At 37.0% G+C, this 21,540-nt stretch overlaps 12 protein-coding genes and 1 non-coding gene across 13 annotated transcripts; 6 read left to right on the top strand and 7 right to left on the bottom strand. All coding sequences in view use genetic code 12, as the record gives it.

Moving 5' to 3' along the window:
• Positions 1-136: 136 nt before the first annotated feature.
• Positions 137-1,612, bottom strand: DIT2 (cytochrome P450-dit2; the record flags this gene model as incomplete). The annotated part of the gene is made up of 1 exon (XM_001525288.2): positions 137-1,612. The coding sequence occupies one exon, from the start codon at positions 1,610-1,612 to the stop codon at positions 137-139; it is 1,476 nt and encodes a 491-aa protein (XP_001525338.2).
• Positions 1,613-2,100: 488 nt separating this feature from the next.
• DIT1 (dityrosine synthesis enzyme) lies at positions 2,101-3,537 on the top strand (the record flags this gene model as incomplete). Its single annotated transcript, XM_001525287.1, has 1 exon — positions 2,101-3,537. One exon carries the CDS (start codon positions 2,101-2,103, stop codon positions 3,535-3,537), a length of 1,437 nt encoding a protein of 478 aa, XP_001525337.2.
• Positions 3,538-3,742: 205 nt separating this feature from the next.
• Positions 3,743-4,027, top strand: RBL2 (tubulin folding cofactor A; the record flags this gene model as incomplete). Its single annotated transcript, XM_001525286.1, has 1 exon — positions 3,743-4,027. One exon carries the CDS (start codon positions 3,743-3,745, stop codon positions 4,025-4,027), a length of 285 nt encoding a protein of 94 aa, XP_001525336.1.
• Positions 4,028-4,354: 327 nt separating this feature from the next.
• Positions 4,355-5,836, bottom strand: UGP1 (UTP-glucose-1-phosphate uridylyltransferase; the record flags this gene model as incomplete). The annotated part of the gene is made up of 1 exon (XM_001525285.1): positions 4,355-5,836. The coding sequence occupies one exon, from the start codon at positions 5,834-5,836 to the stop codon at positions 4,355-4,357; it is 1,482 nt and encodes a 493-aa protein (XP_001525335.1).
• A 1,299-nt stretch (positions 5,837-7,135) lies between these two features.
• On the top strand, positions 7,136-7,242 carry PVL30_002760. The gene has a single exon. It is a non-coding gene; the product is annotated as a tRNA-Ser (tRNA).
• Positions 7,243-7,554: 312 nt separating this feature from the next.
• Positions 7,555-9,573, bottom strand: PVL30_002759 (uncharacterized protein; the record flags this gene model as incomplete). The annotated part of the gene is made up of 1 exon (XM_001525284.2): positions 7,555-9,573. One exon carries the CDS (start codon positions 9,571-9,573, stop codon positions 7,555-7,557), a length of 2,019 nt encoding a protein of 672 aa, XP_001525334.2.
• Positions 9,574-10,495: 922 nt separating this feature from the next.
• Positions 10,496-10,968, bottom strand: PVL30_002758 (uncharacterized protein; the record flags this gene model as incomplete). Its single annotated transcript, XM_001525283.2, has 2 exons — positions 10,496-10,833; positions 10,950-10,968. 2 exons carry the CDS (start codon positions 10,966-10,968, stop codon positions 10,496-10,498), a joined length of 357 nt encoding a protein of 118 aa, XP_001525333.2.
• Positions 10,969-11,695: 727 nt separating this feature from the next.
• Positions 11,696-12,142, bottom strand: RPB8 (DNA-directed RNA polymerases I, II, and III subunit RPABC3; the record flags this gene model as incomplete). The annotated part of the gene is made up of 1 exon (XM_001525282.1): positions 11,696-12,142. One exon carries the CDS (start codon positions 12,140-12,142, stop codon positions 11,696-11,698), a length of 447 nt encoding a protein of 148 aa, XP_001525332.1.
• A 543-nt stretch (positions 12,143-12,685) lies between these two features.
• PVL30_002756 (uncharacterized protein) lies at positions 12,686-13,483 on the top strand (the record flags this gene model as incomplete). The annotated part of the gene is made up of 1 exon (XM_001525281.2): positions 12,686-13,483. The coding sequence occupies one exon, from the start codon at positions 12,686-12,688 to the stop codon at positions 13,481-13,483; it is 798 nt and encodes a 265-aa protein (XP_001525331.2).
• A 765-nt stretch (positions 13,484-14,248) lies between these two features.
• On the top strand, positions 14,249-15,877 carry PVL30_002755 (uncharacterized protein; the record flags this gene model as incomplete). The annotated part of the gene is made up of 1 exon (XM_001525280.1): positions 14,249-15,877. One exon carries the CDS (start codon positions 14,249-14,251, stop codon positions 15,875-15,877), a length of 1,629 nt encoding a protein of 542 aa, XP_001525330.1.
• Positions 15,878-15,920: 43 nt separating this feature from the next.
• On the bottom strand, positions 15,921-16,262 carry PVL30_002754 (uncharacterized protein; the record flags this gene model as incomplete). The annotated part of the gene is made up of 1 exon (XM_061119409.1): positions 15,921-16,262. One exon carries the CDS (start codon positions 16,260-16,262, stop codon positions 15,921-15,923), a length of 342 nt encoding a protein of 113 aa, XP_060975392.1.
• Positions 16,263-16,269: 7 nt separating this feature from the next.
• PVL30_002753 (uncharacterized protein) lies at positions 16,270-16,554 on the bottom strand (the record flags this gene model as incomplete). Its single annotated transcript, XM_001525279.1, has 1 exon — positions 16,270-16,554. One exon carries the CDS (start codon positions 16,552-16,554, stop codon positions 16,270-16,272), a length of 285 nt encoding a protein of 94 aa, XP_001525329.2.
• Positions 16,555-17,151: 597 nt separating this feature from the next.
• ADE6 (phosphoribosylformylglycinamidine synthase) lies at positions 17,152-21,159 on the top strand (the record flags this gene model as incomplete). The annotated part of the gene is made up of 1 exon (XM_001525278.2): positions 17,152-21,159. One exon carries the CDS (start codon positions 17,152-17,154, stop codon positions 21,157-21,159), a length of 4,008 nt encoding a protein of 1,335 aa, XP_001525328.2.
• Positions 21,160-21,540: the final 381 nt, after the last annotated feature.

Below are 21,540 nucleotides of genomic sequence, written 5' to 3'. Positions count from 1 at the left end.
CGATACAAATCGATACAAATAGATAAAATTCAATATATGTCGATTGAAATCAATATACTCAATATATTTAATACAGACTGTATATGTAATAAACTTAATATAAACGGCACACCCGATATAGATCTTGACAAGTTGTCTAGATTTTACTAAATCTCAACTTCATATTCATTGGACACACAGGTCCGGCTGGTGTTATTCTTTCCTCCCAATCCTCATCCAAGGAAATCTTGTACTTTCCTAAAATAGCTTGCACCATTGCCTTACACTGATACAAAGCAAATTTCTCACCTAAGCAAGCTCTTTTCCTGCCATGGAATGCAGGTAGATGCCCTAATCTTTTAGCCCTTGTGTAGTTGGCATGAACTTCCTCAATTGTATTACCCCATCTCTCGGGCCAAAACGTGTCTGGAGATTCCCAAACGGTCTTATCTCTTCCAGTTCCCATATTATAATAGCCAACATATGTTCCTTTAGGAATTCGTATATTTCCCAACATGGTATCTTTAGTAGTGCACCGATTAATAATTTGATTCAAAGGAGGATACATCCTTAATGTTTCATAAATTACTGCGGACAAGTATAGCTCAGGTGATTTTTCTTCTTCTTCTTCTTCTTCTTCTTCTTCTTCTTCTTCTTCTTCTTCTCCTTCTTCTTCTTCTCCTTCTTCTCCTTCTTCTTCTACTACTCTTCCCCCTTCTTCTTTGCCATGTTCTTCTATTTCTTTGTTGCAGCGAATCTTGTCCTGCATATAAGGATTCTTAGCCAAAACATACAACAAGGAAAGCATAAGCAAAAGTGGATTCTCGTGTCCTGCAACCATCAAAATGATGCAGTTATCTAAATACTGTTTTTGCGTCAACTTCCCCTCATTATAAGCTGTGGCTAACTTGACAGCTGCTCCATGATCTGCATCCATCAACTTGTCTCCAAACCATTGACGAAAATTTTCAACTTCTTGCTTGGCCCTTATGCGGCTAGGGATAGGCAACATCTCAACCGAAGGAAAATTCATGTAAAAAGGTTTGAAAATTTGCAGTTTGATATATTTGATCTTTTGATGCATTGGTCGTAAATTTGAGCCAACAATACAATCACCAACATTTGCTAATGAGTATTGTTGTAGGAAGTCTGTAATTGCCACTGACGAATCAAATTTCAAGGCATTCTCAAGATCTTTCATCAAGTTATTGGTATTCTCAGCTATCGGGTCCAAATTTGGAAACTGAATACTCTGTGCCATCACATCTCGGTATAGTCTCCATAATTGGCCATGAGCAGAAATGATATTATCTCCTGTGTAAGTTGCCAAAACGGAGCCTGGTATCTTAATGTGGTTCCCACTCTTGGCAAATACATCTTCGTTCTTGAAGATGTGAACCAAGTATTCTGGTTTGGTAACAAGAATGTTCCATCTAGAAGCAAAATATATCTTTACTGCACCATGTTTCTCTAACTTCGTGCGCAAGTATTTTTCAAACTTTTCAAGTTGATCCATCCCTCCAAGAAACGATACATAGAATGGTATTGTAGGAATGTTTCTTGGGAAGTTCAATGGTGGGAAAACAATCAGTGCAGACAAGACCAATAAAATTGTAATAAATAAGACAATCATTCTCAAACCAGATACAAGTTTGCAAGTTTATGAAATTATTGTTTAAAATTTTGGTTGTTTCTTGATGTTGTCTTTTGGTATTGTCTTTTGGTATTGCCTTTTGGTATTGTCTTTTGTTGTTACTTTTATTATTATTTTCAATTTATTTTTATCTAATTTGACTTAACAAGATTGACCCTATTTATCTAATCTCTGTCACTTGATTTTTGTTTTTAGGGTCGGAACATCTGGTATAAATTCCTTATTCTATCTATTTTCGAAAAAGTTTTTAAAAAAAAAAAAATTATTTTCCTTGGTATCGTACAGAATCAAGTACTATTCTTTCCACATTTGCAAAATCTTGGGAAAGTGAAAGTAATGCAAATCTATAAAAGCCATTTTAAATCTCAATCTTATTCTCTTTTCAAGATCCATGATTTCATCTTCAAAACTAGATCCAATACTTAGGTTCAGATTCAGATTCAGATTCATATATCAACAATCCGAGTATGGAGTCTTCTTTATCATTGCTCTCAGACAACAGTAGTACCACGACTGTAGATCGTTATGATCCAATTTATCAAAAGATCTGCATGGTATATTCTCGCGCTGGTGACACGATTTTGACAAAACGTGAATTCCAGGAGTGTTGTGAAGAAGTAACTATGTCCAAAGCATCAATTGAGCATGATGGTGTATACCAGCTGATTTTGGGCGAATACTATGTTTGGGAAAAGCACCAAAGTGGTGACGTTTGGTGTGGAGTTGTTACGCATCAATTCCCAGTAACAGAATTTGACCAGTGGTTTATCAATTTGATGTTGTCACTGTCCAAAATCGCTTATAAAAATACTCCTGGAAATGTATGCAACGAAATCACTGATTTGTTTGCTCAAATATTGAAACATAACGTCGAGGAAGATATGTGGGAAAGTGTTGGTAAACAGAAATTTAAACAAAATGTTGATTTTTTCACCACGAAATCACAACCAATCGAAGCAGTCCTACCAGGATTTCCTTGCAAGTCTTCAAATCATGAAAAAGTCTTTAGTGAATTACCTGATAAAGGTGAAGAGTTGGCTCTCAGGAGATTGATTTATTTCGCACGCGAAGTTAAAAAAGTATATCCTCCGGGAATAATAATATGGATTGTTAGTGACGGCCACGTGTTTAGCGATTGCATCGCTGTGGATGACTTGAAAGTCAACAGATATTCATCTGCTTTAAGACAATTGTACAGACAAATTAGTAGCAATGGTGGGATTGAGGGTCCGAGCGAGCTTGACGATTGTATCAAATTTTGTTCTTTGCCGGAGATTTTCAATTTAAAAGCTTCATTCAATTGCGAAATTGTTGAGCATGTTGAGTTGGGTCATTATTTAGATACCGAGCTTGACGCAGAATCAGAGCTTTGCCGTAAAATCTTGATGAACTCGTGCGACACCGATAATGGTAAATTGGCTGCCGAGGTGAAAACACCGGGTCATCCGAGACTATCCTTGTATCGAGGATTCTCCAAGTTTATGACTGAAGACTTGCAGTTTCATCCAAAGGTGGGCAGCTGGACAAGAAAGAAATTTAAAAAAATTGCTTCACAAGTAGCATTCGAGATGATTAAACGTAATGACGCGTATTCCAACTTGGTTGAATTGATGTTTCCCTTCCACTTGAGGTTTTCCATTCATGCACACAATAATGCTGGTCCAAAATTTGGTATTTCATTGCTCCGTGGCCAATGTTATCCAATCAACAGCATTCAAGACCACAGAACCCCAATCCATACAGACTTGTTGCATATCCCAACCCCATGGCACAATTCTGTAGTCAAGATCAATGAACTGTATTATGCTATAAAGGCGGAAAAAGTTGAAGACGAATTTGCAAAAGGTAGCGGGTATGGTCAGTGGGATCCACAAAATCTCCACTATATTTACTTTTCACAATGATACGAAAAAAAAAAAATTAAAAAAAATAAACAAATACAAAAGTAAATAAGAGTGCACACACTAACGTACTCCCACCTACACCCACGTACACCGACGCATACAATTGAAAATACATCCGCCACCAACACGTTAATAGTGACAAGAACTTGATAACAAAAAAACAAAAAACAAAGAACAAAGAACAAAGAATAAAGAATAAAAAAGTATGCCATCCCAATTACAAATCAAAACTAATGCCTTAAAGAGGTTAATAAAGGAGGAGAAGCTTTACAAACAAGAAGTGGTTGAGCAAGAGCAATATGTGGAACAGATGAAGAAGAATCAAGCGGATCAATATGAAATCAAGAAACAAATTGAGGTCCTTCACGAAAGCCAAAGAATGGTACCACAAGTGAGCGAAAAGATTGCATCGATGAAGGAGTCGTTGAGGGAGTTTTTAAATGAATATACTGGAGAGGAGGATGTATCAGAGGCAAAGGGCCTACTCTAGTGTGAGTTTGCTCTCTCTTCACATTTTTATATTTGATTATTTCACCATTTTTTATATTTCCATCAAGTATTTTTAGTATTGATATCTATATATACATGAATATACCTATATATGTATATGTATATATGTGTATGAGAAGTATGTATAATGAGTACATATATATAGTTCACGCCTTACCCTACCCGATGGTGTGTACATCTTTTTTTTTTTCTCTTACATTTTTGTATTTCCATTTATTTATTTATTAATTTATTTGTTTATTTGTATATTTACGTTTCTTGTGGTTATAATGTTTGCTAATATGCATATTTATTGTTACCAACTTTATTAATGCTCCAACAAGGTCAAGTTACCGGTAACAACAACGTTTTCCAAGATTGATCCATTTGGAATGTCAATCTTATCGCCATCATTACAGACAATGATAACAGTACCCTTCAATTGAACGCCTTTACCAATACTGACATTTCCTGTAATGGTCAAGTGGTCCAATTCCAAGATCTTGGGCATGTGTGGGATTCTGGCTTGGAATCCGCTCACCTTTTTGAAATGAGATCCCAATTTGATCAATGGGTTGGCAAAACCTTCTCTAGTAGGATCAAGTTTCAATGCACCGTGTTCCAAAAAGAACAAGTCTGATTTGACAAGAAGCAAATCGGAACATGTCTTGACAGGGAGGAATCTGGACCTGGGCACAACGACACCGTGTGCACCTTTGAAATGTCTAATAGCTGCTCCAACTGCCGTCTCCAATTGCAAGACATTGATATCATTGCCAATAGTCTTTTGATTTGGGATGATTTCCGCTTCGATAGCATTGGCCTCTACCAAACGTTTAATGGCTCTCAAGTTGATCCACAAGTTGTTGGTGTTGAAGTATTTGAATTTCTTAATACTCTTGAACTCTTCAACGTGTTCTTTTGGAACCTGGGCAATCTCCAATAATCTCACCTCGCCTTGGTAGTTGATCAAAGTACCACCCTTGACATCTGCTCTGGTCTTGTCAGTCAATTCCATGATATACTCTGCGCCGGTTTCCAACATGTGAGCCAAGATCTTGGTATCAACGGTTGCACCCAAGTTGTCACCATTGGAAACAAACAAAATTTCTCTTCCTTGTGCCAACAACGCGTCAAGTTCGCCGGATTGGACCAAGGCTTCAAACAAATCACCGTGACCTGGAGGGTACCAGCCTTCGAGGGGATCGTCTGAAGATTCAGGAACTGGTAACAAAGAGTCTTTGTAGATTCTTGGGAATTTGGATTGGTTAAAAGTCTTGACTCTTATTCTGTGGCCCTGGTATTTTCGAATAATCTTGGCAGTATCAGCATCAGTATTAAATGAGTTCATCAACAATAATGGCACGTCAGCGTCGTACTTTCTGTTCAAATGCTCAATCTGTCTAACTGAAAGGTCCAAGAATGTGTTACCGTCTCTAACTTCAATAACCGATTTGGGACCAACACATCCCATAGAGGTACCCAAACCACCGTTCAATTTCAAGACCGCCAACTTGGTCAAGTCTGGAGTTGCGTCGTCCAAGTCCTTGTAACCAACGACTTCGTCTGCAGATGGTGATCTGATCTTGTCCCATTCCAAAGTGGTTCCGGAAGCCTTTTCAGTCAAGTATCTTCTAAACAATGAAAAAAAGTTGTCCATTTCATTTTCAAACCTGTGTTTCTCCTCAGGGTCCTTGACTGTATCTGCCAAGTTGTTCAATGCATTACGCATCTGTGAAGCCGCGACATTAGTAGCGGTGTTGTCAAAGGCGTAAGCTGATTGACTTTTAGTGTGTCTCTTTGTTGACATTGCGATTGATGATAATGGTGAACTGGTGAACTGGTGAACTGGTGAAAAGGAAAAAAAAAAAAGATTGAATCAATTGTACAAATTGAGCTTTGTCTAAAGTAAAGTTGTGTTCGATTTTTCGATTCAATTCAATTGAGTTGAAAATAATTGTGTTTGCTATTTCATTTAAAAAAAAAAAAATTATAAGTTAAAAAAAATAAAAAAATGGGTGATTTCGAAATAATTAAAAAAAAAAAAAAACAACAAGGTACAACAAAAACACCAACACCAACAACAATAGAAAGAAATAAAATAATAAAATAATAAAATAATAAAATCTATTTGCGCCACGAGTATTACTGGAACAACAATATAATAATAGTGGATAACGAGATACTTTCAAGACTTTAGCTATGAGTTCATATACTAAAAAAAAAAAAAAATGAAGAGAGCAAGTATTCAAGAGGGCAAGAGTACAAGAGTACCAACTTCATGTTAATTTCAGGTTCTTTACTCAGCAATTCTCCTTTTTTTTTATAAATTTTTGTATTCTCATGTTTTGAAATGTGGTGCAAGCGTTTTTTTTTTCACCTTGAACAATCAAAATAGTTCACCTCGTGTAATTAAAAGTTTACCATCCCCCCCCCCCACCTGGTGGGGGCTTCAATTTATTAAACAGCAACCTTTTAGTTGTCGATGCACGCATACTTTTGTAACTCCACTCCCTCCCCCCCTCCACCACTATTACTACCACTACCACCACTACTACCTATTTTTCCTCCTCCTCTTGTCTTTTTTATTCTTTCTTTTGAACCAATACACGTTCCTTATGACAAGTCCGAGAAAAATTGGTTTTGTAGTCTGAGCCACTTTCCGCCTTTTACTAAATCCACGCAATATCAATACTTCACATTCTTGCATGATTTCACCTTTAGTTTCGTATATACCCACATTTTCTATTCATAATTCATACTTCAGTCTCTTTTCGTTGTTTTTTTTCTCTCCCCCTGTTTCCCTACTCTTTTGGTCCTGGTTCAATCATATTTGTAGTTGTACTTTTAATTTATAACTTTTGCTGAATTTTCAACCAAAAAAAAATCCAACAGAAACACACTATTTTTTTGGCTTCAGTTAGAGCCAATTAAAAATATGGAATAGCCTTGTCTAGAGAAGCTTATTCTTAAGTGAAATACATATTTACTTTGACTCTGTATTGATTGCAGTTTACTTAGTTTAATTCAAAGAAAAAACTGAAAAAAACAAATATTTAATAGTATAGCAATATATTAGTTAGTAAAAACTTATAAACACCACATATTAGCTAGTTTGGCCGAGTGGTTAAGGCGATGCCCTGCTAAAGTTCTTTCCGAACTAAGCGGTTTAGGCATTGGGATTTTCCTTCGCAGGTTCGAATCCTGTAGCTGGCGATATATAATTTTTTTATGGTTGCATATCAATGCTCATATAGTACACGAACAAACACACCTAATTTTTTTTTTCAATACTTATTTTTTGTAACTTCATTTTTTGTTTATTCTATTCTATTTTATATGTATATTTACATGTATGTCTATATATATATATGTATATATCTAGAGGATAAAAATGTAGTCGAAATGAAGCACTATCAAAATTTTTTTTTTTATTTCTGGCCTTTTCGTTTCTTGTAAATCAAAGAGTATTAGCAAAAACAATCTTTTTCAATTTTTTTAAAAAAAAGCTCATGCTTTAGTTTGTAATCATACTTGTTTATTAAGCCAGGCAACGGTAACATTTCCATAGAGCTCCTTCTTATCACGTCGGACATTGATTGTAGGGCCACGCGTACCACCGTTGAATACGTCCCCAATATCACTATATACACAATAGTACTTGTGACTCTCAAGCCGAGATCGCTCAGGAATATGTTTCTTTTGCTCAACCCATGCTTCATTGGGCTCTTCAAACGATTTAACATGAACTTTTCGCGTCAATGTAGGCGGTACAATAATATTCTCTACTGTTAGCGGGTTCAGCATGAGCTTTTGCAAAATTTCATCATTGGTCCGCTCCATAATGGTTTTCGTCAAACTTGAGCTATCAAAAATATTATCAACCTCCTCCTTATAGGTAGTGACATACTTTTGTTCAAAAAAAGTCGTATATGATTGACGTTTTTCGAGCCAATTTTGGAGTTGATGCGAAGTGATAAACAACAAGGTAAGACTATCAACATCGGAGAGCTGTCCAAATGAAGATGAACATATCTCCGAACTCTTTTCTGGTGTATACATTCCTGCCATAACCGAAGGGTTATTGTGGAATTTGATTTTAGTTCCCGCAATTCTATGAGCAATCCAATGTATATCTGGCAGATTTATGCGCAACTTGAGCGGGTCGTAAAACTCTAGACTAAGGGCTATCAATAAGCCATTTAACGCTTGTGATTTGTTTAGCATCATGATGTTGGGGTCAATGATTGTTTTGAAATCATCCTCAAAATACCTTTTAAACTCTCGAGTATTGGATGCCTTGAGATTATATAGTTGCGAGTCCTTAGTGCTTGGCAGTAGAACATTTCGTATAAAGTGATTGATATCATAATAACCGGGCGTAGCTTTCGATTTATCAAACACCGAAGGATATTTGAAAAAGTATACTCCAAGCTTTTCCGATTCCAATGTGTCTGCTGCTATGTCATTTGTTTCCTTCGCTGACTCTTTAAAATTCTCATCAAATAACGCATTCAAATCAGTTAAAGGGATAATATTCTCCGTCAACAAAATAACTTCTTGAAAATGGTTAAAGATCAAACTTTGCGCAACAACATCAATATGTGAGTAATCCGTGACTGGAGTTAGGTCAAAAAACATCACACTTTGCAGTGGATACTGGTTATCGTCATTGCCCTTTGAAGTATTGGCTATCCTGGCTCGAATATCTGCAGATAGATTTTTATGAAAAATTGCAATTGGCAACCGGTTTTTCATAACTTTCAAGGTTACCAATAAACGTTCAATATAGTCCACCAGATGTTCTACTCTAGTATCGTTGACTGGTATAACAATACCACGTCCTTGGCTTGTTGCCAAAATGTTTTTGATTATACATCTCTCTGATAACTGTTCCATGCCATTTTGCATAATAATGGGATTTCCCTCGGCATCCTGCACCAAGGGAAGTCCTTTTAGCCAAGGGTATAGCTTTTTCTCCAAGTTCAGACATTGCATCTCATCATCCAAAAATTTTGACATACATTTGCCAAACACTTTCATGTGACTTACGTCGTCAAAGATTTGTCGTTCGTAATGGGCATATTTGGCTTGCTCTTCCTCGTACATATCAGCTATCTCTTGGTCATACTCTGGTTTCCAGTTTTTACGTCTTATTTCTTTTCTTTTTGCTCGCGTGATATCCTTAATCCATTTTTTCTTTTTGTACACCAACGGATTAACTTTGAACTGGCTCCAGAATTTGAGATTGACTTGAAAATCCTCGAGTTCCGAAAAGTACAAGCTGCATCGTTCAGGTATCAGTAGCTGAGTAAAGTCTAAATTCTTTCTTTGAGTTTCCCATTTGGAGTATATGGAGTTTTCGAAATCGTCTCGAGCACAACTCAAATCAAGTTTCGAAAACTTTTTCGATCCAGCTATAGTTTGAGCATCGTTGGCTACTAAAAACTGATTTTGATGTCGTTTACCAAGCCAAAAAATACAGATAACAACCAGTACAAGCGTGAGTACTGTTAAACCTTTTCGAACATAAAATCTTTTGCCCATGATGATACTGGACAATTCAAAACTGCTTCTTCATGGTGGAAATACAATTTGATCTTAACATTTTGTTATTTCATGATATATATATATATGTTTTTTTTAATTTTTTTTCAACAGATCCAGACCAAGTTAATACACGATGCATATGAATAAATTTCTCTTTTCACAGTGTTTCCCCGTTCCTCTTTTTCTTCCTCTTGTGCCTGAAAAAAATAAAATAAATAAAAAAAATACAATGTATATATATATATATATATATTAAAAAGAACAGAACAAAGAGAATACAAAGAACAAAACAGGGAAATACGCGTCAAAAGAAAAGTTGATGGATTTGTTTGAGCAAACAAGAGTGGCTATGCTTCTTTCTTGTTGTTGCTATTGTTGTTGTTGTTAAGTTCTTGTAGTGCATGTTGCTGTTTTCTCTAGTGTATCTTGATGAAATTACCATTTAACTCACTACTCCTTACTGGACATTTCTTTCTTATACTTTTTTTTTCAAATCTACAACACAACAAAACAAATCAGGAAAGGGGAAAATGGCCGTGTGTCAAAATACTCAACTTACTCAAATTACTGTCTTTTTTTTTTCAAATTTTTTCTTTTCTTTCTTTTTTTTTCAAAATAAAGCAAATATACATTAGCAAAGAAAAGAAATAAAATGAATAATCAATATTGGAGGATACATAGTAATAAATAGAATAGAACGCCAGCGTTATACCTGTGTAAAATTCTTACATGGTGGTTGGAACTCAGAATCGAATGTGACTAATAACAATATCAAGAAGAAAGAAGGAGAATGAATTATAATTTCAAAATTCTTTTGCAAAGAAATATTTGCACTTCACCTCATGGCGTCCACCTTTCCTCTCTCGCACTTACATTTCAGTTCTCAATTTTAATTTCAATTGATCCTTCTTGTTGCTTGTTATTTTGGTTCTCTGGTTTTTTGAGGCGTCATAATATTGTAGTCAAATCCAGGCGCAACCTTCTTTGTTTGTGCTTGTAACCAATCCTGATATTTTGCTCTCAACTCATCTTCTCGATCACCATCATCTCCATCTTTAGGGTCATACTTTGATATCAATATTTGGATATCCCTTGACCACAGGTTTATGTCGTCTGTACCAACTTTAAGCTTGGGTGGTATAACAGTATTCGGTAATGTTGGTATTAGTTTGCTGTAGTTGCTGTTGAGAGTTACAGGTTTCGGAGGCTGGAACGAGGGGTTCTTGATCAATGGCACTTGTTTCAATATGGGATCAGCTGATAATAACAACATGTTAGTCCAAAGTTCAGATTGAGGCTCTTTTATATCTGTTCTCTTTACAATTTTTTTTTTGCCTTCAAATTTCTTGTTTCTCTTTAGTGTACCTACATACGCTTGTCAGTGTCATCCATTGTTGAGGAAATTTTGTTGACTAGTTCTTGCTATTCTTCAATGGATGTAAAATTGGTTTGTTGGAAATGAATTCGAAATTATTGAGGTGCGGAATTTTTTGAATTCGGTATCTCTCGTATTATCTAACGCGCAGTAATCAACTTCTTCATCAGAAAAAGGCGCCTTTCTTTTCAAGTTTTTGTTATTTTTTTCAAATTTGTCAATTTTTTTTTAACTTTCCTCCTCTTATTTCTGGTTCCCTATTTTCTAACTTTAGTTTAATTTTGTTTTTTTTCATATATTGTTTATTTTGGTTCCAGAATCACGATATATGATAGTTTAGAAGGAATGAATCTAACTGAACATGCGTTTTACCTCTCTTCTTCTTCTTTACAATGTCGAAAAAAAAATAACTCTAATATGATCTAAAGTCGGCGATGAAAACACTATATTTATATTTCACAATTCTTGATGTATTGTATTTATACATTTATATGTTTTTATATTTATATTATATATAAAAGAAATTGTATAGACAGCGATTCCCTTGTATTAGGTCCTTCGAACCACTACTTTCATGACAAAAAAAAACACTCATAATCTCTTGCTTCTTAACCTCGTGACTTTTTTTCAAATTCTGTTTCGATTCTGTTTATTTTTCCTCAAACCTTTCTTCTTTTCTTCTTTATTCCTTTATTTCTTTTCTTCTTTTCTTCTTTTCTTCCTGTTCCTCTTCTTTTGATTCTTTTAGATATCCCTGTAGTGACGAATCAAGATGTAAGCGTTTTCTTGTTTCAAATTGCTCAAGGAACGGTATCCACCTTCCAATCTCATCAATAATCCACCAAATGATATGTACACGGACATTTTTTCGCTATCTGAACTTTCTTCAAACTTGTAAACTGTTCCATACATGACATAATCAAAATCGTCTGCTATAGATCTGTCCTCAGGTTTGGGCGGCCTCCATGAACCATTTGAGGTAAGCATTGAACTCTCGTTACCCAAAGAAGACGCTAGTGCTATGGTCAATGAATCATTTTCCTTCACTGGGAATAGTTCACTATTAATATCTAGTGTAATTGTAATGTCCTTAGCTGTGGATGAGTGGCCAGTAATTCTACTGACTTTATTGTATCTTCCCGGATCAGTTGAGTCAACAACAAACGAATCTTCAAATAATACCGACGACATTTAAACAAACAGATGAATCAAGAAATACAAATGGGTTGGTAGGCAAATATAAAAAAAACAGGGAGTAAACTAAAGTGGGAAAAGAGTGGAGCAATATGAAGGATATGTGACGATGCTCGAATGCTTTTGTCCAGTGTAGTATTTCCACGCGGTTCTATGTGTTTTTTGTTCGTGATAATGGAGATGATGATGATGATGATGATGAGTGATGGGATTGAAAATTGTACAAAATAGAGAGAGAGAGAGAGAGAGTGAAGGAGAGAAATAAAAACTTGGTCGTGCGAAAGTGACACATCCTAAGTACTCTCCTGATTACATAATCACCTGGCTTGTTGTCATTATTATTAACATTTCCAAATATAGATAACCTCGATCGTAGGATTTAAAATTCGTGCATCAAGAGAGGAAGAAAGTTAAAGAGAAGGAGTAGTATTGAACAAAGTCATCAGAGAATATATATATATATATATATACATATTTTGATATTTGCTCCAACGCTTTTTTGATCCTTTATCTTTTTTTTTGTACAAAATTTGTTTTCAGATGATGTTAGAGTCCACTATTATGGGTACATATGAAAAAGAAACTAGAGTTCAGCATTCCAACGGTGTACGATGGAGACTGATAACAACAATAATTCTTGCTGCTATCGCACTTGTTGCCTTTTGTGCTAGTCTACTGTCACTGTCACTGTCACTGTCACTGTCATTATCATTGCCAACTGAACAATTGGCTCCAAATATTAAAGCTTTTTCTAGTCGGTTTCTGAATTTGAAGAGTGATGTTAGTGCTCATCACAAGCCATGTCATGAAACTGACAATGAATCGAGTGATGAAAACTCGAGATTGGGAAGTGGAGAAAAAGTCAAAGTAATCAAAACTGATGACTACCAGCACCACGACCACGACCACGACCACAAAGAACAACAAGAACAAAAAGAACAGCAACAAGTGGAACAAGCTAGAAAAAGGGATGATACTGAAAACAAAAAAGACGAAAAAAGTTCCACGAAATCTGAAAGCACTGCTAGCTCAACAAATTCCGAGACCAAATCGGCTTCAAAAACATCCAGCACCTCAAAGGCTTCAGAAACTACATCTTCCAAGACTAAGAAGGACTCATCAACATCCACCAACTCAGAACCAACATCTTCATCCAGTTCAACATCAACATCCAAACCTACTCCAGCCTATGACCAGCCAGGTGTCAGGTTTGTGTTTGTGCTATTTGGAGTGATATTCCTCAACATGGTTGCAATTTGCATCCACCATATTTACCAAAAAGTCACAAGATCGCAAAACCTATATAGAAACTTTGAGGATGAAAAGTCTCCATTTTAATGCTATTTTTAAGTCAACCAACAAACAAATCAATAAACAAATCAATAAAAAAATGAATTAGTAAATTAAAAAAATTTAAAATATTAAAAACTTTTCAATCTTGCTCGAAACACAAGATGAATAGATTAGATATTTGTGCTATTAATCTACTTGGTAATATAGGGCATTTCTTCCACAATCATTTTCCCTCTACTTTCGGAAATCTCCGTAATCTTTAACATACATACATACATACATACATACATATATATATATATGTATATAGAATTTTTTTCCCTCTTTCTTTAATGAGCCGCTAGCTAATTTCTCGCGCTTAATTGCAACTTATGTACAGAAAGAAGGACAAAAAGGGCCAAAAAAAAAAAAATTAAGCCAGAGCAAAAAGAGATAAAGGCAAAAAACAGAGTTTAAGCAATCATTGATAAACATCACGACGATTAACAAAATATGTACAAAATCCCCAAAGGGCCAATACAAAAACGCAATATTATTTTTCTATCTCTTTCTTTTATACCATTTTCCAATATTTTTTATTCCTCATTTTTATTCCTCATCTTAATTTTCAAATTTTCTTTTGTTCAATTGTTTCCTCTTTGAAATTCGTATCCTGAAACTCATCCATATAAATCAAGCTCAGTTTCATTCAAGTGTCAAAAGCCGAGATTTTTCTAAATTTAAAGGATTTCATTTTTTTTTCATTTTTTTATTTTTCCATTTAACAAGCAGTTTGGTTATCATTTCTTCCTCGCAATTAATTTTCTACTCATGAGAAAGGATCAAAACTTACCATCCTTGTCTATAAGGATTATCCAAATATCATGCGCCATAGCCTGGTGCTTGATGGCTGCAGGTCCAGTGTTTGGTTTCGCAGCTTTGAAACCTATTTTAATCTCGCAAAAAGTCTACGAGTCTCGATGCGACTTGAAGGCAAAAACTATTGGTGATGTTGAGTGTGTTGAGCAAGATCTTGCATTAAACAATCTATTTACCGTGGCATGCATGGTGACAAATATCAGTGCATTACCTGTGGGTTCAGTATTAGATTCATATGGTCCCAAAGTAACAGGTATCATTGGCTCCATAATCCTTGCTTTGGGGTCGTTGAGTTTGAAATTCGCTTCCCAATTACAATTAATTGATGGGTATTTGACCGGATACACCTTGTTAGCTTTAGGAGGACCATTTGTGTTTATAAGTTGTTTCCAATTGGCCAATAGCTTCCCTAGAAACTCAGGTTTGATCTTGGCTTTACTCACGGGAGCCTTTGACTCTTCATCGGCATTATTCCTATTCTACAGATTATACTACTTCACAGTGGAGAAATTGTCCTTGAGCAGTTTTTTTACTTGGTACTTGGCAGTGCCAATATTCATCCTTGCTTGCCAATTGTTTGTAATGCCCAGAGACTCTTATAAAACAGTGGGGACCTTGGCAAAGATTGCGGAGACTGGAATTGACGAGACTGGTTTGCCATTGAACTCGGATTTGTTAACACCCGCAGATGCTGCAAACACTGGTGTTAACTCCAACGCTAATACTGCTGCTACCGGAGAGCCATACTACCAACCCACCATTTCAGAAACAACTGCATTGCTCATGCGCAGACCATCAGTAGGCGCATCGAGAAGAGAATCAACAGCATCAAGAGCATCGTATACTTCAGTAAAGTCATCATACGAACAAGAAGCGGATAGCAAACTAGTACATACTACTGGTGGAGTTTTTGGAATCTTACACGGTTCCTCTATCTCTGCGCAATTGAAATCACCATGGTTTCTTTTGATGACCTTGTTCACTACGATTCAAATGTTGAGAATCAATTTTTTTGTTGCCACTATCAAAGCTCAGGAGACATACCTCTATGGCGGCGATGAAGCTATTGCAACAACTATAAATCACTTTTTCGACTTGGCGTTACCTTTAGGAGGTATACTTTCGATCCCATTTATAGGACTAATCCTCGATAATTTGACAACTTTAACAGTTCTTTACATATTGACGGGCTTATCGTTGTTCATTGGTGTTATGGGTCTTTTAAGTTGGTTACCTGGGACATACGCAGGTATATTGGTGCTTGTTGTTTATAGACCTTTTTACTATACTGCGGTCTCCGACTTTTGTGCCAAGGTGTTTGGATACGACAATTTTGGTACTATTTACGGTACTATCATTGCCTTTAGTGGTGTGTGCAATATTTTGCAACAAGTTATGGATAAGATAATGCACGAATATTTGCACATGAACCCAAACCCAATCAACACGACACTTGTGGCATTGACTGCGTTGTTTGGCTTCATACTAATTGCATTTGTCAAATCTCAGGAAAAAGAAATCAAGAGGAGAAGTTTGGAAATGGAAGCAGAAGATGCAACGTATGCCTCTATGCCTAGTTAGATTTTAGGATTAATTTACAAATGAAAACGTTTATTTCTAAGAACTATAATTTCCGTCTCTTGCTTGTTTCAGAATTATCCTCTTCAACTGAATCTGGATCAAGGGCACTCAACTCTGGTAGACAATTAACCTCTTGTGGTTTAAAAAACACAGCTGGTTTTTTTTTGTTTGCATCCGTAGAGCGCAACACATGTTTGTTCTCGATTTTTTGCTCCTGCCCTTGTCCTTGTCCTTGCCCTTGCTTCTGCACTTGCTTCTGCACTTGCTTCTGCACTTGCTCCTGGACTCGATCACTCATGCGATTCTTTTCCTGTATTTGATACTTTTTTCCAGTAAAGTCCTGCTTGTTTGGAAAATTAGACAAAATTTCCTCTATGCTCTTCATCTCTTCCTCATTTTTTCAGTTTTGCAGCAGCAGCAGCAGCAGCAGCCTTATTTTCCTTTTCTGTTTGTCTTCTTGATCCTTTAATGAGTTCCAAGTGTCCGACTCTTCCAGCAATAAGTGTCTCCGTACTCTTCATCAACTGTCCTTGATGGACTTTTGTCAATTTTTGCGCTTCTTTTGCTGTTTGCTTTTTAGGTTTAATGATCTTTGGTTTGGCACGTGCTGGATTCTGTTGTTTCTTCGTAACGCGGCCTGGTCCTTTAGATTTCAATTTCAAGTTACCCTGAGCCATTTGATGTGTATTTTGATTATTACTAGTGGATTGTGGATAGTACTTGATGATTGAGTAATTTTAATGAGATGAGCTATTACAAAAAGAGAGAGAGAGAGAGAGAGAGGTTGAGATAAGAAAAAACATCTTTGGATGAACTTCATGCCCCATCACTGTTGCAAGTATAGCACAAAATAAAAAACTAATAAAAAAAATAAAATTTGTCATGAGGAAGAAATTGCGAGTGAGACAAAGACAAAGACAGAGACAGAGACAAATACAATTTTATATATATATATACACACACATATACAAACAAAAAAAAAGAGTCAGAAATGTAATCCCATTATAATTAATTTCTCCATCTCTTTCTCTCTCTCACTTGCACACACACACACACACATACACATCCTCTCGCATCTAATTTTTCAGATATAAATGTTGCAATGAGTTGTAAACTCTTTGCTCGAAATAAGAGTTTGTTCAATACTTAGCTTTGTATTCTTCTCTTCCACTTCCACTTTCACTTCCATTTATATCTATATTTCTACTCCCGCTTCCACTTTTACTTCTGCTCTTCTCCCTCACTCCTCACCTTTTTTTTTCCTTTGCACCAAAATGGCAGAAAACTTTCTTATTTTACCTGGTCCAAAGGCATTATCACAGTTTCGTGTTAATACCTTGATCCAGGAGGTGGAGAAAAAACTTGGTCAACCACAGTTGATCGAAGGGGTTGCTAGCCAGTATACCCATTACGTTTCATTGAAGAAGCCCCTTACTGCAAAGCAGTTGGAGTTGTTGAAAATTTTGTTAACCTATGACAACCCCGTTGATGACAACCAGCCCTTGAACAAGGAGTTGATCAAATATTCGACTGGAGGTGAACACAAATTCGCCAACACGGAAAGCAGTCAAGAGTTGATTCAGATTTTGCCACGACCAGGAACAATTTCTCCATGGTCATCCAAGGCAACTGATATCTCTCAAATCTGTGGCTTGGGAGACTTTGTCGAGAGGATAGAGCGTGGATTGTCATTATTGATTCAATACAAAAATGGCGCTTCCGCCAAGGTGCAAGGTGAAGCCTTGACCTCAGTTTTTGACAGAATGACTCAAAAGCTTTACATTAACAATGATTTCCCACAATACAATGATTTATTTGCCCACCACGAGCCAAAACCTCTTGTTGTCGTTGACCTCTTGGGCGATGAGAGCAACTTGACAAAGGCCAATAAGGAGATGGGTTTGGCATTGGATAAAGGTGAAATTGAATACTTGACAAATGCATTTACTCAAGTTATTGGACGCAACCCTACGGATGTTGAACTTTTCATGTTTGCTCAAGTCAATTCCGAGCACTGTCGTCACAAGATTTTCAATGCAGACTGGACAATTGACGGAGAAGCAAAAGAAAAGTCCCTTTTCAAAATGATTAGAAACACTCATGAGAAAAACCCACAATACACCGTTTCTGCCTACTCAGACAATGCAGCTGTTTTTGAAGGTCCCGAAGGTTACGTGTTTACCCCAGACTTTAAAACCAAGCAATGGAAGTCGATCAAAGAAAACGTTCAAACATTGGTGAAGGTGGAAACACACAACCATCCAACTGCGGTATCACCTTTTGCAGGTGCTGCTACCGGTTCTGGTGGTGAAATTAGAGATGAAGGTGCCGTTGGAAGAGGCTCCAAGTCCAAAGCAGGTTTATCTGGTTTTACTGTCTCGGATTTGAACATCCCAGATTTGAAACAACCATGGGAAAGAGATATTGGAAAACCAAATCACATTGCAAGCTCATTGGACATTATGATCGAAGCTCCAATTGGATCTGCCGCATTCAACAATGAATTTGGTAGACCAGCAATTAATGGTTATTTTAGAACATTGACCACTGAGGTTGAAAACGGTAAAGGTGAAAAAGAAGTTAGAGGATTTCATAAACCAATTATGTTGGCTGGTGGTATGGGTGCCATTAGACCTGATTTGGCATTGAAGAATAGGAAAATTACCCCTGGCGCCAAGTTGATTGTGTTGGGTGGTCAATCAATGCTTATTGGATTGGGAGGTGGTGCTGCTTCCTCAATCAGCTCTGGTGAAGGTTCAGCAGAGTTGGATTTTGCTTCAGTGCAAAGAGGTAACCCTGAATTGCAAAGAAGAGCACAACAGGTTATTGATGCGTGTGTCTCACTCGGTGTCGATGGCAACCCTATCCAGTCCATCCACGATGTTGGTGCTGGTGGTTTAAGTAATGCTTTACCCGAATTGGTCCACGACAACGATTTAGGTGCCAGATTTGAATTGAGAAGCATTCTTTCATTGGAACCAGGAATGTCACCAATGGAAATCTGGTGTAACGAATCTCAAGAGAGGTATGTCTTGGGTGTCGCTCCAGAAAACCTTGAATTATTTTCTGAGATTTGTAAGCGTGAAAGAGCACCATTTGCAGTTGTCGGTGATGCCACTGAAGAGCAACGTTTGGTGTTGACTGATTCTTTATTGAAGACCACACCAATCGACTTGGAAATGTCTGTTCTTTTTGGCAAACCACCAAAGATGTCACGTGTTGCCGAAACTGAAGATTTGCATTTGAAACCATTTTCGACTTCAAACTTGGACATTGATGAGTCGATTCAACGTGTTTTGCAATTGCCTTCAGTTGGTTCCAAATCTTTTCTTATCACCATTGGTGACCGTTTCATTACCGGTTTGGTGGATCGTGATCAAATGGTTGGTCCATGGCAAGTTCCAGTTGCTGATGTTGGTGTTACTGCAACTTCTTTAGGTGACACTGTATTGGCAACCGGTGAAGCAATGGCCATGGGTGAAAAACCTAATTTGGCTCTCATTTCTGCTGCTGCTTCGGCCAAGATGTGTGTTGCTGAGTCATTGTTGAATCTTTTTGCTGCAGATGTTTCCTCATTGGAGCATGTTAAGCTTTCAGCAAACTGGATGTCAGCAGCCAATCACCCAGGTGAAGGTGCCAAGTTGTATGAAGCTGTGCAAGCTATTGGAATGGAGTTGTGTCCTGACTTGGGAATCTCCATTCCGGTAGGTAAAGATTCCATGAGTATGAAGATGAAATGGGATGACAAGGAGGTTACAGCTCCATTAGCATTAACAGTCACAGCATTTGCTCCAGTCGACAACACCTCGAGAACTTGGACGCCACAACTTTTGCCTGTTGATGACACAGTCTTGGTTCTCGTCGACTTGGCTGCAAAAGAACAGAAAAAGTCTCTTGGTGGCTCTGCATTGGCTCAAGTTTACAAAGAAGTTGGCGACTCAGCACCTACCGTGCACTCTAATAAAGTCTTGAAATCGTTCCTTCAATCCTTGGTTGTGCTACACAAACAGTTTCCTGTTTTGGCATATCACGATAGATCCGAGGGTGGTTTATTGACCACTGTTTTGGAGATGGCATTCGCAGGTAGATGTGGATTAGACATTGCATTGAGTGGTGAAGATGACAAGTTTGTTGAGTTGTTTAATGAGGAATTGGGAGCTGTGTTCCAAATCAAATTCCAAGACTTGATTCAATTTAAGGAAGTATTGAAGACTAATGGAGTCGATGAAGAGTATGTTAAAGTTGTTGGAAGACCAAACTTTGGTGGTGACCAGTCAGTAAACATCTCATATAACGGAACTCCAATCTACACTTCATCTCGTTCCGACTTGCAAAAATTATGGAGCAACACTTCTTACCATATTCAGAAATTGAGAGACAATCCTTTAACTTCTGAACAAGAATATAAAGCAATTGAAGATAACAAGGATCCTGGTATTCAGTATCAGTTGACATTTAACCCATCAGATCGTAAAACATACAATACAAGACCCAAGGTTGCCATTTTGAGGGAGCAAGGTGTCAATTCTCAACAGGAGATGGCATGGAGTTTCTTGCAAGCCGGATTTGATGTTTTTGACGTTACAATGTCGGACATTTTGGACGGCAGAGTTACACTTGATGACTTTGTTGGTTTAGCTGCATGTGGTGGGTTCTCATATGGTGATGTCTTGGGTGCAGGTGCAGGTTGGGCCAAATCAGTGTTGTTCAATGAACGCGCGAGAAGTGAATTTAAAAAGTTTTTCCAAGAAAGAGAAGACACATTTGCCTTTGGTGCTTGTAATGGTTGTCAATTTTTTAGTCGAATTGCTGAATTGATTCCAGGCTCTGATCACTGGCCAACGTTTGAGAGAAACTTGTCTGAACAATACGAGGCTAGGTTTGTTATGGTTGAAGTTGAGGCAAGCGAAAAGAATAACTCCATCTTTTTGCAAAACATGAAAGGCTCTAAATTGCCCATTGCAGTGGCGCACGGTGAGGGTCGCGCCCAATTCAAGTCGGCCGAGGATGCAGAAAGTTTCAATTTGGATGTTGTTCATTACGTGGATAATTATGGTAATGTTACTCAAAATTATCCATTCAATCCAAATGGTTCTCCAAAGGGTATTGCTGGTATCAGTTCCAAGAATGGTAGAGTTTTAGCAATGATGCCTCACCCTGAAAGAGTCACGCGTAAGGAAGCTAACTCATTCTACCCACCTGCTCAAGGTGAAGAATGGGGTGCTTACGGTCCATGGGTCGAGTTGTTTAAAAACGCCAGAGCATGGGTTGGAGACGTTTAACGGCATTTGGATGAGTTAGCAAGGTGAATATATATATATTATATATATTATATATATATTGATAATTACACCTTGCTTATCTGCTTACATAGACTAACGAAGTTTATAGAATAGTTTGTACTGCTCTTGTTATTTTCACTACTACTAATATTAATGAAAAATTTGAAAAAAAGAATAGAAAAGTAAACAAAAACAAAAATAAAAAACAAGAAACAAAAGAAAAAACAACAAAACAAGATAGATGGTCTTAACGAGAAAAACCAGAGTTTACTCTAATCTATCGTTGAAACAATCGAGTAAGAAGCTAAACAATGTGTTGGCGGAATCCATCATTATTTTCATTCTTTGGTACATTAGAGAATTCAATACAAACTACTGCTC

This window comes from Lodderomyces elongisporus, chromosome 3 (assembly GCF_030384665.1).
Source record: "Lodderomyces elongisporus chromosome 3, complete sequence".
Lineage (NCBI taxonomy): Eukaryota > Fungi > Ascomycota > Pichiomycetes > Serinales > Debaryomycetaceae > Lodderomyces > Lodderomyces elongisporus.
The sequence above is the reverse complement of the archived record's forward strand: the minus strand, read 5'-3'. Positions and strand labels throughout refer to the sequence as shown.